This window comes from Aegilops tauschii, chromosome 6 (genome assembly GCF_002575655.3).
Source record: "Aegilops tauschii subsp. strangulata cultivar AL8/78 chromosome 6, Aet v6.0, whole genome shotgun sequence".
NCBI lineage: Eukaryota > Viridiplantae > Streptophyta > Magnoliopsida > Poales > Poaceae > Aegilops > Aegilops tauschii.
In genome coordinates, this window is record NC_053040.3 from 227,967,318 (window position 1) to 227,983,571 (window position 16,254).

A 16,254-nucleotide genomic window follows, 5' to 3' on the forward strand; every position below is an offset into this window, starting at 1 on the left:
GCGGCGGCGGCTAGGGTTTGGGGCGCGGGTGGGCTGCGGGGGCGGGGGCGGGGCGGCTTATAAAGCCCCCCGGGCGGAGTCTCGGTCGGGTACGGCCCGGAGTCGGTTTCCTTTTTTTTATATTTCGACGTGCAGAAAAAGAAAGAAAATAAATATTAAACGGGCTCCAAAAATTCCGAAATAAATTTTCCCTATCCTCGAAAAATAAGTTGGACAAGGTGAACATTTATTTGGGCTTATAATGCAATTTTGAAAAACGCGAATTTTTCCTAGGCAAATAAAATAGCAATAAAATCCGAATAAAATTAAATATTTGATTTTAATATTTTTCCTGCAATATTTCATTTATTTTGGAGAAGTCATATTATCTCCTCTCATATATTTTAATATGAAATATTTTCGGAGGGAAAAATAATAAAACAAATGATCCTCGTTTCTATATTTGATAAAAATTTCAAATACGAAAATGGTGAAATCCCCAACTCTCACCGAGGGTCCTTGAGTTGCTTAGAATTTCGAGGATCGCAAAACAAATATGCAATAAAATATGATATGCATGAATGATCTATGTATAACATTCCAAATTGAAAAATTTGGGATGTTACAAACCTACCCCCCTTAAGATGAATCTCGCCCTCGAGATTCGGGTTGGCTAGAAAATAGGTGTGGGTGGTCTTTCCGTAGATCCTCTTCTCGTTCCCAGGTGGCTTCATCCTCGGTATGGTGGCTCCACTGAACTTTGCAAAATTTGATAACCTTGCTGCGTGTAACTCGGCTGGCATACTCAAGGATCTTGACTGGCTTCTCCTCGTAGGTCAAATCACTGTCCAACTGAATCGCTTCCAGGGGCACTGTATCTCTCGGAGGTATATTGGCCATCTCTGCATGGAACTTCTTCAACTGGGAAACGTGAAACACATCATGTACTCCTGACAGTCCTTCAGGTAACTCCAACTTGTAGGCAACTTCTCCCATTGCTCATCTCGGCGTCCACATATCTGGTAGATAGTATCCTTGAGATCCTTGTGGTAAACTTCGCCAATGTGTCCCATGGCGATGTGGGCTGCCATGCTCTTGCCTAGACTCCAGGTTCGGGCATCAAAAGAAAACTCTATGGGCTCTGTTACTGGCGTGAATGTCCTTCCTGGAACTTGAACTCGTATCATCCAGCGCTCCTCTTCTGGTAAAGTGGCGTTGTAGGTCCCGGTGAAGCTTGGTATTCCGATGTTCATGTATCTAGTGACTTCCTTCAAGTGTCCTCCAAAGGGTGTGTCTTCATCCGGTTGTGCAAACTTGTTCCTCGAGTCCGCCATCCTAAAGAGTAGAAAATGGAGAGGAGTCAGAAATGAGTAGAGAAGAGTGACCTATGGCTTTTCTTAGTGGTCGTGTCCTACATTTAGTGTGTGCTCTGATACCATCTTGTAGCGACCCGACCTCAAACGGTCAAGTCTCTATGCTTCAGTGTCATCCCTGGATCGGTAATGCTGACACACACAATACTCGAAGGATTTATAATAGAGTAGCAATCACACACTTATTACATCGAATGTCTCAAAAGAGAACTTTTTACAATAAATATGGCTTAAGGCCATCTAATACGATAACAACAGAAGACTTGGAAGATAAAGTGAGTCCATCAACTCCAACGGCATAGCTGAGTACGCGACAACGACCTATCGCACCTTTACTCGTCATCTGAAAAGTCTGCAACATAATACGTTGCAGCCAGAAAACGGGTCAGCACATGGAATATGCTGGCAGTATAACACAGTAGAGCAATGAACAGATAATGCTATCACTATATGCATATATGGCTGGTGGAGGCTGTTTGAAGTCATGATCTGAACGAGTCGCACTTATATGATTTTGCGAAAAGCCAAATTTTCCGTACAACAAAGGACTAAATTTTATTTAACTATCATGGTAGTTCAAACATCATTGAGAAGGTTCCTCCAACTCAATCCCAATTAAAGGTAAACATTAACCCAACAAATTAAATTAGAGTGATGAGATACAATAGGAAAATCCAAGTACTAGATACTCAAGATGTCCATAACCGGGGACACGGCTAACCATGATTAGACTGTACACTCTGCAGAGGTTTGCGCACTTTTCCCCACAAGACTCGATCTCCTCCGTTTGTTTTCTCGCACTACTTGGTGTTTGAGAAACGGATGACCGAGACACAGTCTTTCAGAAGCATTAACTCCTTACTCTGGGTGGACAGTTACACCTACTTTCCCTCTACATCTGCTAGCCCACCACTGAAAGAGGTCACACAACATACTCAACTATGCCAGAGCCCATAATGGCTTGTGGCTGCACACGGAAGTTTCTAGCATGAATAATCTCACGATCCCTTTGAGCCTGGGTGGTGGACCGTAGGATGATCACACGGATACCCCGGGATCTCCTAGGACAACACTGGATACCCCAGGTGCCCAAACAAGCAATCCACCCAGATGTGTATTAAAGTTGCCACCTTAAGTTGAACCATTAATTAACAATTTCACATCTGTCATGGAATACACTCAAACCCAATCCACGTCTACGAGCATAACATAGCAATATAAGCATAACATAGAAGTAACTCCCAAGGGTTTGATATGAAAACAGGTAATAGGTTCTACCTCAACATCTACTTCCCAAACCCACAAATTAAGAGATCCTACTCATGCAATGTGTGAGGGTTGTATCTAATGCATAAAAACTGGGAAATAAAGGGGTATGATCAATGTGTTACTTGCCTTGCTGACGATCCGCAAAACCTAGTGACTCGTAGTAGCACGCTTCGCACTCCGAGAATTCTATCGCAAACAAACAATAGCATACATAAGCAATCAAGCAAAGATGTAAGGGTAAAACTCAAATAATAATGTCTAACCAGAAAGTTCAACTTAAGAACTCCGGTTTGCAAAAAGAATCAAATCAAACGGAGCAACGAATCTCAAACGGCGAAAGAAACAAGATCTGCTTACTAATCTGGACTAAAGTCAAATTTTACAGTATCAAAATCTTGTTCAAGTTGGTTAAACAGAAAGAGGGCTTCGAGACGAAGATCTAGGCGCTTGAATCGCCTGATTCCGATAAACGAGCGAAAAGATAAACTAAAACGAAAATTGGATCAGAAATCGCGATCGAAAATAATCGCGAAAATCTCGAGAAAAAGAAAAACTGACGAACAGACTAACGAACGAACGTTCACTGTCTGTGACTAATGGTTGATCGACGTTCGTTTAAACGAACGTATGGACGAACGTCCGCAAAATAAACAAACCGTCGGGAAACTGATCTAACGAAAATAAACCGAAGAAAATAAAAAACCGGGATTATCCGAAGAAAACCGACCGGTCAACGGGGGTCAACGGCGACGGGATCCGGCGCGGCGGCAGTGGCGCGGCAGTGGCGGGAGGTGGCGCGGCGGCGGCGGAGCGGCGCGGCTCGCGGGACGGCGCGCTAGGGCGGCGGCTAGGGTTTGGGGCGCGGGTGGGCTGCGGGCGGCGGTGGGCTGCGGGGGCAGGGGCGGCGTGGCTTATAAAGCCCCCTGGGCGGAGTCACGGTCGGGTACGGCCCGGAGTCGGTTTCCTTTTTTTTTAAATATTCCAACATGCATTAAAAGAAATAAAGAAATACTAAACGGGCTCCAAAAACTCCGAAATAAGTTTTCCCTGTCCTCTAAAAATAAGCCGGACAAGGTGAACATTTATTTGGGCCTATAATGCAATTTTGAAAAACACGAATTTTTCCTAGGCAAATAAAATAGCAATAAAATCCAAATAAAATCAAATATTTGATTTTAATATTTTTCCTCCAATATTTCATTTATTTTGGAGAATTCATATTATCTCCTCTCATATATTTTAATATGAAATATTTTTGGAGGGAAAAATAATAAAACAAATGATCCTCGTTTCGATATTTGATAAAAAATTTCAAATACGAAAATGGTGAAATCCCCAACTCTCCGAGGGTCCTTGAGTTGCTTAGAATTTCGAGGGTCGCAAAACAAATATGCAATAAAATATGATATGCATGAATGATCTATGTATAACATTCCAAATTGAAAAATTTGGGATGTTACAGGAGCCATGTATTGCGTCTCATATTCAGAATCATCTCCACCGTGTTCTTCACGTGTAATAAGAGCCAAAGTCTCCTCATCATAGTCACTAGCGGACTCATACCCACCATCCTCGGTAGCAATCATCACACACTGAGATTTGCATTCTCTCGCATAATGACCTCTTCCCTTACAACGACGACAAATAATATCACTTGTGTGCCCTGTTGATGCCATGGAAGAAGAAGAGCTCTGTGGAGGCCCGACAGGTGTGCTCTTGGCAGATAGTGGTGGTTGTGCCTGCTTTCTTGTATCACGGCTGGAGGTGGCCGCTGATGGAGGTGCTGGTGCAATGGAAGTAGAGGATGCACGCAGTGTCCATGATGAAGGTCGACCTGCAGAAAAGTTAGTTCGTGCCAATGCCTGTCGATCATGCACTTCACGTTCAGCTTTACAAGAAAGATGGAATAAACGAGTGATATTATTATACTCCTTATACTCTAGAATGGTCTGAATCTCTCTATTTAATCCACCCATAAAACGTGCAAGCATAGCTTCATTATCCTCAACAATACCACATCTAATCATGCCAGTTTGTAATTCCTGATAATATTCCTCTACAGAATTTTTTCCTTGTCTTAAACGCTGCAATTTTTGAAGTAATTCACGTTGATAATATGGGAACCCAACAAGTACGCATAGCAGTTTTCAAAGCAGCCCAAGTAGTTGGAATATTATTTGGATATAATCTACGATGTTCAAACCACCACACACAAGCAAAACTAGTGAAAGCACAAAGTGCAGCAGCAAAACGTCTCTCCTCGGGATATTCTAAACATGTAAAAAGTTGTTCGGTTTCTAACTCCCAAGTAAGATATATATTAGGAACATATCTACCCTCAAATGGTGGAATATTCAATTTCAGTTTAGGAAGATGGTCATGATCTCGTACCTGAGCTGGTAATGTAGCCCTACCATTGCGATTATTTGCGTGTGGACAACCTGGTGCTGGTGGTTGCACATAGTTCTGATTTTGATCAACCTCATCCTTGTAATCTCCCACATAATCATCCTCCTCCTCATCAGCAATAGGAGCCACTGAAGTATCAACAGCAGCACCAACAGTTTGGCCAGGCTCAAGAGGGACACGACTCGCTTGGCGGAGTGCTATTTCACGACGTGGAGGTAGTCGTCGTCGTCGTCGTTGTTGTTGTTGTGGCAAAGGTGCGGCAAGTGCAGCCGGTGGTGGTTGTGGAAGACGCGCAAGCAGTTCATTAAATCTGTTATCGAGCTTTGTTTCGAACGTCTTCTCAAGACCAGTTATCTTATCCATGGCCTCTTCAAAATTGTTCAGCACATCTTGCACCTGTTCAGTCATCATTTGCTGAAATTTATCATGCAACTCCTTATTTGTCATGTTCTCCCAGTTAGTCTCGTCGGCTTGGGATCCTGCCATGGTTAGCAGCAATAGAAACACACGAGAATATGATCCTACAAACTACTAGGAAGTGGTGGTGGTGGTGTGGTGGACAGTCAGAAATCCGTCAAGCGAATCTCAAATTCTTACCAGTTCTTACCAAGCAGCAGGTGGTGATAGGCAACCGTTGTAGTCAAAACTCTTAAAGCTTGGATAGAGCGATTACTAGGGAGAGTCAAATGCATGATGCAGATGTATGTGGAGCTGGGAAGGCTTATAATATGGTAGCAAAAAGGGTCAGCAATAATCGATTCAGAGATGCAAAGTTGAATAAACGCTCAACGACGGTACTGTGCTGGTCGTAGGCTAGACCGTGCTAGAGACGCGAGCCTAGAACACTAACAAAATCACGGCGCTGCACGTAAACAAGGGAGGAGCACACTCTGAATTTTTTTTGTTCTTTTTTTTTGCACTTTTTTCCTCTTTTTTTTTGCTTCGCAACAATTTTTTTTCGAAAAAGTCTACAAATGGTCTAAAAACTGCCTAGCCAGAATTTTCCAGACTTAGTCTTTTTTTGAAACTGGAGCTATTTTTCTTGTACGGGTAGCACGAAAGTTTGGGAGTCCTACTCTGTCACGATTCGGAGTATGATGTGATATGGAAATCCAAAACAGAGTAACAAACTACTGGACTCGGACTGGTGGCGGAGATGAATCTGATGGAACTAGGACTGGTGATCGTATATGACGGTGGTATATGTGGACTCGGATTGGTGGTGGTATATGGACTTGGATCGCTGGTGGTATATGGACTCGAATTGGTGGTGGGATATGGACTCGGATCGGTGGTGGTATATGGACTCAACGAAGTAGCGGATAAGCGATGGTGGTATATGGCAGGGCAATGATGATGGTGCGGCGGCGGCGTGACGACTTGTGAACAGAACTCGAAACTCTAAAGGACTAGACACTAAGACCAGCAACTGGAAACGACGATGCAACCGCAAATTCAACAATGCAAAACCATAAAAAGATTATGCAAAGGCTCAGATTGGTTCGGATATGATGAACTAACCCTAAATATTTTTTTGGCTTTTTCGTGGACTGTAGGTATGAAGAACAGACTCGATCTAAACTACGAAAAACTGTAAAATCTCACCGAGCAACCTGGAAATCTGATACCACTTGATAGAGGCGAAGGTGTCCCCATGTTTTGATGAGATGGTGGCTATCGTTTTCTATGGGAGTCGACCTTGACGATCCGACTATGAACGTGTGAGACGTCACTCCTTAGCAATCACTAAACCAACTTCCGAGGGTTATTGACCACGCCGGAGCATGATCAACCTGACCATGAGGGCCTGTTTCCTGCGAGCAAACAAAGAACAAGCAAGAAACTAAGATTGCAATCTGGATATTGCGAATATAAGAGGAAAGCTTTATTAATGAAGGTGGGGTTCTGTGACGCCTTGGTGTGGTCGTTGAACACAAATGAAGTATGCGAAGTTGCAGCTATGGTGAACTTTTAATCTAAACAAAACTCAAAGTCTAAACGGTGCCCTAAGGGCTGTATATATGGAGGAAGAGGGGGGAATTTCGTGGCCCCTAGGGGAGGGGTCCGAAACCAGCCCTATCTCTTGTTTCCCCACACATACGGACTCTAAAAACAACCTATACTTATGTATTTCGAAATGACATGGGCATGGCCCAATAATAAGGTGCCGCAGCACCTAGAATAGCCTCTAAACGAAATTTATGAAGTGGCATCTTGTATATTTCGCCCAAGGCTTCATGCACTCATTATGGTGGCTTCAAAGTCCTTAAATCATCACTTGTAACTTCGTTCTTGTTCCCCTTGCGCATGCCATCATCTCCATGCTTGATCTTGCTCCAGTGTTCATCCCTCTTATCCATGCCAGACCCTTCATTTGTAAGCAAAACAATTGTATCCAATTTAGGCAACATCATATTCTCATGAACATTAGAATCATTACCAAGAAACTTAAGTACCTGATAATTTAATTGGCGTGCGCGAGCTCTAGTAATTGGTCCAGTATATGTAGTAGTAGGGGCTGTGGGTGTAACAATGGTATTGATGTGCTCATCAGAAGACCTCAAGACTTCCTCTCGGAGAAGAACCGATTACCTATGTATCGTCCTTTGTTGGATTTGGATCGTGTATCTCTTTGTGTTTCGAGGATCTAGCATATGTGTGACCTAATCTCGTTGGTTTGAGTGATTCTCTTGTGTTTCCTTTCGTCTTCTCCCCTTGTGTTCTTCGTGTTCATCGCGGGATCCGCTCCTTTCGTGAAAGATCGGCCGTATAGGGTTCCACCCTACATCACCTAATGTCCCAGTTCGAGCGCTGCTGGGAGGTTTGGTTCCGCCGGGAGTCCCGAGTTGCCTTTACTGAATCATAACTGATGTAAGCATGCACACTATGCACTTGCCTTACTTGAAACATCTCATGTCAATCTATTGTGCATTGCAGATGACTGTTTTATGTGGATTTACTTTCTTTATTGCATATGTATGCATCATACTTAAGTATGTAGATTAGGAAAGGCCGTCAAGCAAACATTGATGTTTTGTGGATGCACTGATGACCATCATGCTTTCTATTTTGATAATTTAGCAACTGGCCTTCCGTTCTACTTCTACATATATGTATTTAAAGTTTTAAACTCCATTTATTCAAGGCTGCTTGGATGCCTATTAAGAACCGAAGAAATGTCTCAACTCTCTAGTACCCCCTCTGTAAACAAATATAAGACGTTTTAGATCACTACTTTAGTGACCTAAAATGTCTTATTCCTAGAATATTTTCTTCAGTTAGCTATACTTGATACGTTTCAGATTCAAATATGCTTGATATATATAACTGCAAGTAGTCCACAATGTCCATAATTCTCAGATCCTGGATTTTTTCCCTACAAGTAAGGTTTTATGCCTAAATACTAATGGTTGATACATAGAGGGAATGAACAGAGCATTTACAATAAAATAACAGGCACCAGATATCTCTGCTAAGATTGTTCATGTGTGAAACAACAAAGTAGATAATACTATGAAGCAACCCCAAGCATATGGTCACCCAGTTGTAGAAGGGCGCACAAACCACAAAAAAATAATGCACAGTTCCCTTACAAGGTACCTTTTTACAATTGAAGGACGAGTTATTCATGCAAAAATTATAAACTTTTTGTAGATTGTTCAACTATAAGATTGTGTAAATGTTATTCCTCCATATTATTATTACTATGAATTCCCGCAGCAATGCATGGGGGTATCATCTAGTTCTATTAATTCATGGGCCGAGTTGAAGGCACGTTTTATCAAAAAAAATCAAGGAACATGTAAGCAGCCGCTGACGTTTCTTGATTTGGATCATTGTGCATGACGTGAAGATGAGTCGGCCCATCACTGGGTCCGGCGGGTTTTAGCTACCATCCATTCATCAGACAGCATCGCGGCGGCTCGTGCTGTTCTAATTCTGGAGAAGAACTGTCGTTTCTTGCCTCTTAAGTAGAAGCTCGGGTGGGTCAAGCGTACGTGCCAGGATATGGGTGACCTTATGAATGCTCTCACCAAGTATGCGGACTCTGATAACACGAAGGATCCGAGTTCTGATGATGAGGATAAATCCAATAGGGGCAAGAAAAAATGGTGGTGCTAAGGGTCGGCAACAGAATATGGCCGATCACAATGCCAATAACCAGGGCAATGGTGGTAAGCGTAGGCACCCCGTTGGCGGGTCTGATCTAGTGGCTAACACCAGCACGAGCTACAAGAATCAGCATCGGGATGGTAATGGCAAGCCGCCCTTCAATCCAGGAAGGTCACATAGTATTGAGGACATGCTTAATGGCCCTTGTCCCAAGCATAGTTATCAAAATAAGCCGTCCAAACATGCCTAGAAGGATTGCTACGTTATGAAGGAGTTTAGGAATCAAGAGTTTTCACGGCATCACGGTAATGGTAGTGGGCCGCCTGGCGGGTCAGGCCCCGGGTCACATGGAGCCGGCTTTGGTGGTGGCGGCTCAGGCTCCAATTACCAGAACCAAGGAAATCAATAGTCTGGTCATGGGAATCATCAGCTGGATGACCAGTCTAGATATCAGAGTAACCCCAAGTAGCTCAACAACGGTCAATACCACGTCTTCACTACATGTCTTTGCAAACGGGACTAGAAGGTTCATAAGCGGGCAGTTCATGCAGTAGAGCCGGCTATTCCACAATATTTGAGATGGTCTGAGCACACGATAACGTGGAGCAGGGCAGATCACCCGCCTCGAGTTGATAACCCGGGTCACTTACCCCTTGTGGTGTCCCCCTAGGTGGGAGGTTATAAATTCACCAAGGCGCTTATGGACGGTGGTAGCGGCATCAACATACTGTACTATGATACCTTTCGCCGGATGAATCTAACTGACAAGGATCTCAAGCCGTGCTCCACAGTATTCCATGGCGTGGTCCCTGGCAAATTGGCTTATCCTGTTGGAAAGATATCATTAGAAGTGGCTTTGGGTGATGAGTACAATTACAGAATAGAAACGTTATGGTTTGAGGTGTTCAAAATCAAGAGCCCATATCATGCTTTGTTTGGACAGTCGGCTTATGCTCGGTTCATGGCCAGCCCTTGTTACATCTATCTGCAGCTTAAGATGCCAGAGCCAAAGGGGAGAATCACGGTACATGGTGATCGGAAAGTCGCCCTAGAGTGTGAGGAAGGAGATGCAGCTTATGCGGAGTTAGCTTGTGCCACAGAGGAGCTCAAGTATTACAAAGAGAATGTTAACCCGGCCGATATGACCCCATTGAAGAAGCCCACCATAGATTCTGGCCCGCCCCTCAAGTTTAAGTCGGCGAAGGATACACAGCAAGTTGATTTTTTCCCTGGCGACTCTTCTCAGCAGTTCACCATCGGGACAGGGATGGATCCTAAATAGGAAAGCACGCTCATCGAGTTCATCCGTGAGAATCGGGACATTTTTGCATGGAATCCTTCTAACATGACAGGTCTACCAAGAGAATTCGTTGACCACCTACTTAATATTGACCCTAAGATGAAACCTGTTCACCAATTCCTTCGTCGTTTTAATGAAGAGAGACGTAAGGCTATTGGAGAAGAAGTGGCCTGGCTCCTAGCTGCCGGGTTTATCATTGAGGTGTTTCACCCTCAGTGGCTCGCTAACCCTGTGCTTGTGCTTAAGAAGAATGGCACTTGGCGCATGTGTGTGGATTATACGGATCTTAACAAGGCATGTCCAGCTGATCCTTTTGCTCTCCCCCGCATTGACCAGGTCATTGATGCCACAGCGGGTTGTGAGAGTTTGTGTTTCCAGGATGCGTATTCTAGTTACCATCAGATCAAGATGGCAGTGGAAGATCAAGAAAAGATAGCTTTCATCACCCCCTTCGGGGCCTTCTATTATGTGTCTATGCCTTTTGGGCTCAAGAGTGCCCAGGCGACTTACTAGCGTTGTGTTCCAAATTGTTTTCATAAGCAGATTGGCCAAACTGTTCATGCCTATGTGGATGATATTGTGGTCAAGTCAAGAAAGAAGGAGACCTTGCTTGAGGACCTCAAGGAGACATTTGACAATCTCAGGGTGTAGAAGATGATGCTTAACCCGACCAAGTGCGTTTTTGGTGTGCCACCTGGAAAGTTGTTAGGTTTCAGAGAGAGCATTGAGGCTAACCCGGAAAAGATTGAGGCTATAATTTCTCTTTCTAAGCCGAAATGTATTAACGATGTTCATGGCCCGGTGGGTCGCATCGCAGCCTTAAGCCGCTTCATAATCTGCTTTGGAGAGAAAGCAATCCCTTTATATCAGATGATGAAGAAAACTGACCACTTCGTCTGGAGCGATGCATCAAATGAGGCGTTTGAAGCACTTAAGAAGCAGTTGGCTGAGCCGCCTATCTTGGCTGCTCCTATAGACAAAGAGCCTTTGCTCCTGTACATGGCGGCTAATAACAAAGCTGTCAATGTTGCAGTTGTCGTCGAGCGCAAGGAAGCGGGTAAGGAGTACTGATGTCTACTACACAACTTGTTCTTGTAGACTTGTGTTGGGCCTTGATGACCTACAAGCATAGGGGATCAATTGTAGATTTTTTCTATAAGTAAGAGTGTCGAACCCAACAAGGAGCAGAAGGAAATGACAAGTGGTTTTCAGCAAGGTAATGTCTGCAGGTGCTGAAATTGTAAGTAGCAGAGTAGTTTGATATCAAGGTAATTTGTAACGAGCAAGTAACGATACTAGTAACAAAAGTGCAGCAAGGTATCCCAATCCTTTTGAGGCAAAGGACATGCCTAAACGGTCTCTTATGATAAGCAAAGTGTTCTTGAGGGTACACGGGAATTTCATCTAGTCACTTTCATCATGTTGGTTCGATTTGTGTTCGCTACTTTGATAATTTGATATATGGGTGGACCAGTGCTTAGGTGTTGTTCTTACTTGAATAAACCTCCTACTTATGATTAACCCTCCCGCAAGCATCCATAACTACGGGAAAAGTATTAAGAATAAATTCTAACCATAGCATTAAATTTTGGATCCAATCGGCCCCTTACGGAATAGCCCATAAACTGGGGTTTAAGCTTCTGTCACTCTTGCAACCCATCATCTAATTTCTACTCCACAATGCATCCCCTTAGGCCCAAATATGGTGAATTGTCATGTAGTCATTGTTCACATGACACCACTAAGGGAATCACGACATACATACTATCAAAATATCGAACACATATCAAGGTCACATGATTACTTGCAACATGATTTGTCCCGTGACCTCAAGAACAAAGGTAACTACTCACAAATGATAAACATGCTCAAGATCAGAGGGGTATTAAATAGCATATTAGATCTGAACATATAATCTTCCACCAAATAAACCATATAGTAATCAACTACAAGATGTAATCAACACTACTAGTCACCCACAAGCACCAATCTATAGTTCCGGTAACAAGATTGAACACAAGAGATGAACTAGGGTCTGAGATGAGATGGTGCTATTGAAGATATTGATGGAGATTGCCATCCCCGAGATGGGAGAGTTGTTGGTGATGGTGATGACGATGATTTCCCCCTCCGGGAGGGAAGTTCCCCCGGCGGAATCGCTCCGCCGGAGGGCAAAAGTGCTCCTGCCCAAGTTCCACCTCTAGACGGCAGCGCTCCGTCCCAAAAGTCCTCTCTTATTTTTTCTAGGTCAAAATGACCTATATACCAGAAGATGGGCACCGGAGGTGGGCCTGGGTGAGCACAACCCACCAGGGCGCGCCTGGGCTCCCTGGCGCGCCCAGGTGGGTTGTGCCCACCTGGTGGGGCCCCTCTGGTAGTCATTTGATCCAATAATTATTATATATTCCATAAAAAATCCTTGTGAAGTTTCAGCTCATTTGGAGTTGTGCAGAATAGGTAGCCTGACGTAGCTTTTTCAGGTCCAGATTTCCAGCTGCCGGAATTCTCCCTCTTTGTGTATACCTTGCATATTATGAGAGAAAAGGCATTAGAATTACTCCAAAAAGCATTATTATGGATAAAAACATTTTAAATAACAGTAAGAAAACATGATGCAAAATGGATGTATCAACTCCCCCAAGCATAGACCCCACTTGTCCTCAAGCGAAAACCGAAATCGATAAACATGTCCACATTCTTTGAGAGAGAGAGGTGTCGATAAAAACAAAATACAGACATAGAAGCATCATGTTGATTATTATAATAGCAACAAAATTGAACATAAGACTTTTATCATAGAACTTGTATCATATGCTTCTCATGAATAAGTAACAATTCATCACACAATCGAAGTATGAAGCAAAAACTCTATTAAAAACTAACAAACTATGTTCTCAGTCAACTTTGCAACTACAGTTCATCATCTTTTCAGGAACAGTCACGTATCAGAGCCTTTAGGCAAGTCCACATACTCAACCATCATATAGTCTTCTATGATTGCTAACACTCACCGCGTACACATGAGCAAAACGTTTCAACCGGACACATAGAAAGATAGGGGCTTATAGTTTTGCCTCCCAACATATTCACTTCATGGTGATGTCAACAATAATAACTCATGCTATCTATATTCAACGGACATATGTTCCTAGATCTTTCCTCACCACATAATGCTTGCCAAAGGAGAAAAATAAAGAGGAATAGAAGGAAAACTTTGACTCTTTGCATAAAAGTAAATACATAAAAGTAAAAGATAGGCCCTTCGCAGAGGGAAGGAGAGGTTGCCATGCGCTTATTTGTTTTTATGCTCAACCCCTTAATGCAAAAGAACGTCACGTTGCATTGCCCCTTGTGATAGCGACCTTTATTATGCAGTATGTCACTTTTATTCTTCACCATCACAAGTTCGCGCAACACTCAATTTTCTCTTACACTAAATGATCTCACACTTTTAGAAGCAATTTGTATTGCGTTTTTGCACCGATGACAACTTACTTGAGGGATCTTGCTCAATCCCTAGGTAGGTATGGTGGACACTTGAAAATAAGATCTGGGTTTAAGGGTTTTTGGATGCAGAAGTAGTATCTCAACTTAGTGTGGAATTTTTGGCTAGCGAAGATAGGGGGCAAGCACCACATGTTGAAGGATCTATGACAATATGACTTCTATGTGAATATAGACAAACATAAACCATTAAGTTGTCTTCCTTGTCCAACGTCAACAATGTTGGCATATAATATTTTGATGAGGGCTCACAATCACAAAAGATTTCTAGGATAGTATATTTATATGTGAATCTTCTCTTCCCTTATTAATTCTTTCATGAGTTGCATCATTGACTAATGCTATGTTTGTCAATCTCTAATAAAATTTTCTACTTGTACTTTTCCTTATGTGGTGTCATCACCTACCATAAGATTAGTATATGATCTTTTCTTTATTTATTTCCTTTCTTTTATTTATTTACTTTATCTTTTATTTCTTTATTTCTTTTCTTTTATTTGCAACATGAAAGTAAAGAAAGCAAAAACTCAAACTAAACTTTATTATATAACTTGCACACGATTACAAGGATAGATCACTAAGCAAACTCTCAAAGAAGAAAGGATCGTAGTAAACTTTTATTTATCTAAAGCAAAGGATCGAACTAAAATAAGTAAAGGCAAAAAGATAGTGGGAAGATGCGATACCGGGGCACCTCCCCAAGCTTGGCGGAAGCCAAGGGGAGTGCCCATACCCGATACTCAGTTCTCTTTTGGTGGTGAAGAAGATGATGGTGATGATGAAGTAGTATTCTCCAATATAACCATGAGTAGATCCTTCAAACCTTGAATCTCCCGAAGGGCTTGATGAATTAATTCATTGTTTTTCTTCACCTCAACCATTATGTGTTTATTCTCTGGGCCCCATGGTTTTGTTCCTGCACTGTTTTCTCTTGGCCGAGATATATCCCAATTGGACGGTATGTGCCTACGAGGAGTATTCTCAAACCCATAATTGTCAATCAAAGTGCGAAAATTGTTACTATATAACATGTGTAAAGGCCTCCTCGGAGGGAGTTCTTCTTGCACTTCTTGGCTTGCTTGATTGTGTGAAGATCCCATGGCTTGATGAGGATTCGGGTGAGTAGAGATGCCGGCTAGTGTGCCCCTCTCGGTGGCCGGAGGGTGAACCCCAAAAGGATTTCCCTCCTCTTCCTCCATAGCAGCCTCTCCAGCTTCATCTCTCCTTTGATCCTCCTAAACCACCCTTGTGTCTTCTTCTCCGTTATTGAAAGGTGAGTAAGACATGACGTTGGTCTAGCTGAATCTATCAGAAAACAGCAAGAAAAGAGAACAGAGGATTTCTCCGCGATACAGTGATCAATAGGTTCGGGAAGTATATATAGATTTTTATCTTGGAGGACAAGCATTCGGTAGAAAAACGGAGTCTGGAAGGTGTCCCAGGTGGGTACAACCCACCTGGGCGCGTCAGGCAAGCCTGGCGTGCGCTGGTGTCTTGTGCCCACCAGGGGACGCTTCCTGGAAGTTTCTTTATTTCCAAATTTTTTAAATATTCCAAAACTGATAAAAAAATATTTTTGTGGATTTTTCGGAGTCCGTTTACTTACCGTATAACGTACCTCCTTATTTTCACGATTCTGGAGTGTTGCGGAAGGACTCTTTTATGTGTTCTTCTGGTGTCAAAGTTTGGATAACATTACTTTCAACATTAATGGGCGTACCCGAGATATACTGCTTTATTCGTTGCCCATTGACAACCTTCGGGTTAGTACCTTCAGAATTATTTATTTTGATGGCTCCAGACCGATAAACCTCCTCGATAACATAGGGGCCTTCCCATTTTGAGAGGAGTTTTCCTACAAAGAATCTGAAACGAGAGTTGTACAAAAGAACATATTCTCCGACTTTGAACTCATGCTTTTGGATTCTTTTGTCATGCCATCTTTTAACTTTTTCTTTGAATAATTTTCCATTTTCATAAGCTTGGGTTCCCCATTCATCTAAAGAGCGAATATCAAATAGCCTCTTTTCACCAGCAAGTTTGAAATCATAATTGAGCTCTTTGACGGCCAATATGCTTTATGTTCTAAATCAAGAGGCAAATGACAAGCTTTTCCATAAACCATTTTATAAGAAGACATACCCATAGGATTTTTATAAGCTGTTCTATAAGCCCAAAGTGCATCATCAAATTTCTTAGACCAATTCTTCGTGGACCTATTGACAGTCTTTTGCAAAATTAATTTTATTTCTCTATTGGTAAGTTCAACTTGACCACTAGACCGAGGATGATAAGGTGATGCAATTC

The 16,254-nt window shown here is 42.6% G+C and overlaps 1 protein-coding gene across 1 annotated transcript; it reads left to right on the top strand.

Annotated features, from left to right (window-relative positions):
• The first annotated feature begins 9,843 nt into the window (after positions 1–9,843).
• Positions 9,844–10,425, top strand: LOC120966988 (uncharacterized). Its single transcript, XM_040393580.1, has one exon. The coding sequence runs from the start codon at positions 9,844–9,846 to the stop codon at positions 10,423–10,425; it is 582 nt and encodes a 193-aa protein (XP_040249514.1).
• The last annotated feature ends 5,829 nt before the right edge of the window (positions 10,426–16,254 follow it).

Coding starts and splice junctions, on each gene's coding strand:
- LOC120966988 (XM_040393580.1), top strand. CDS start 9,844: ATGGACGGTGGTAGCGGCATCAACATACTGTACTATGATACCTTTCGC.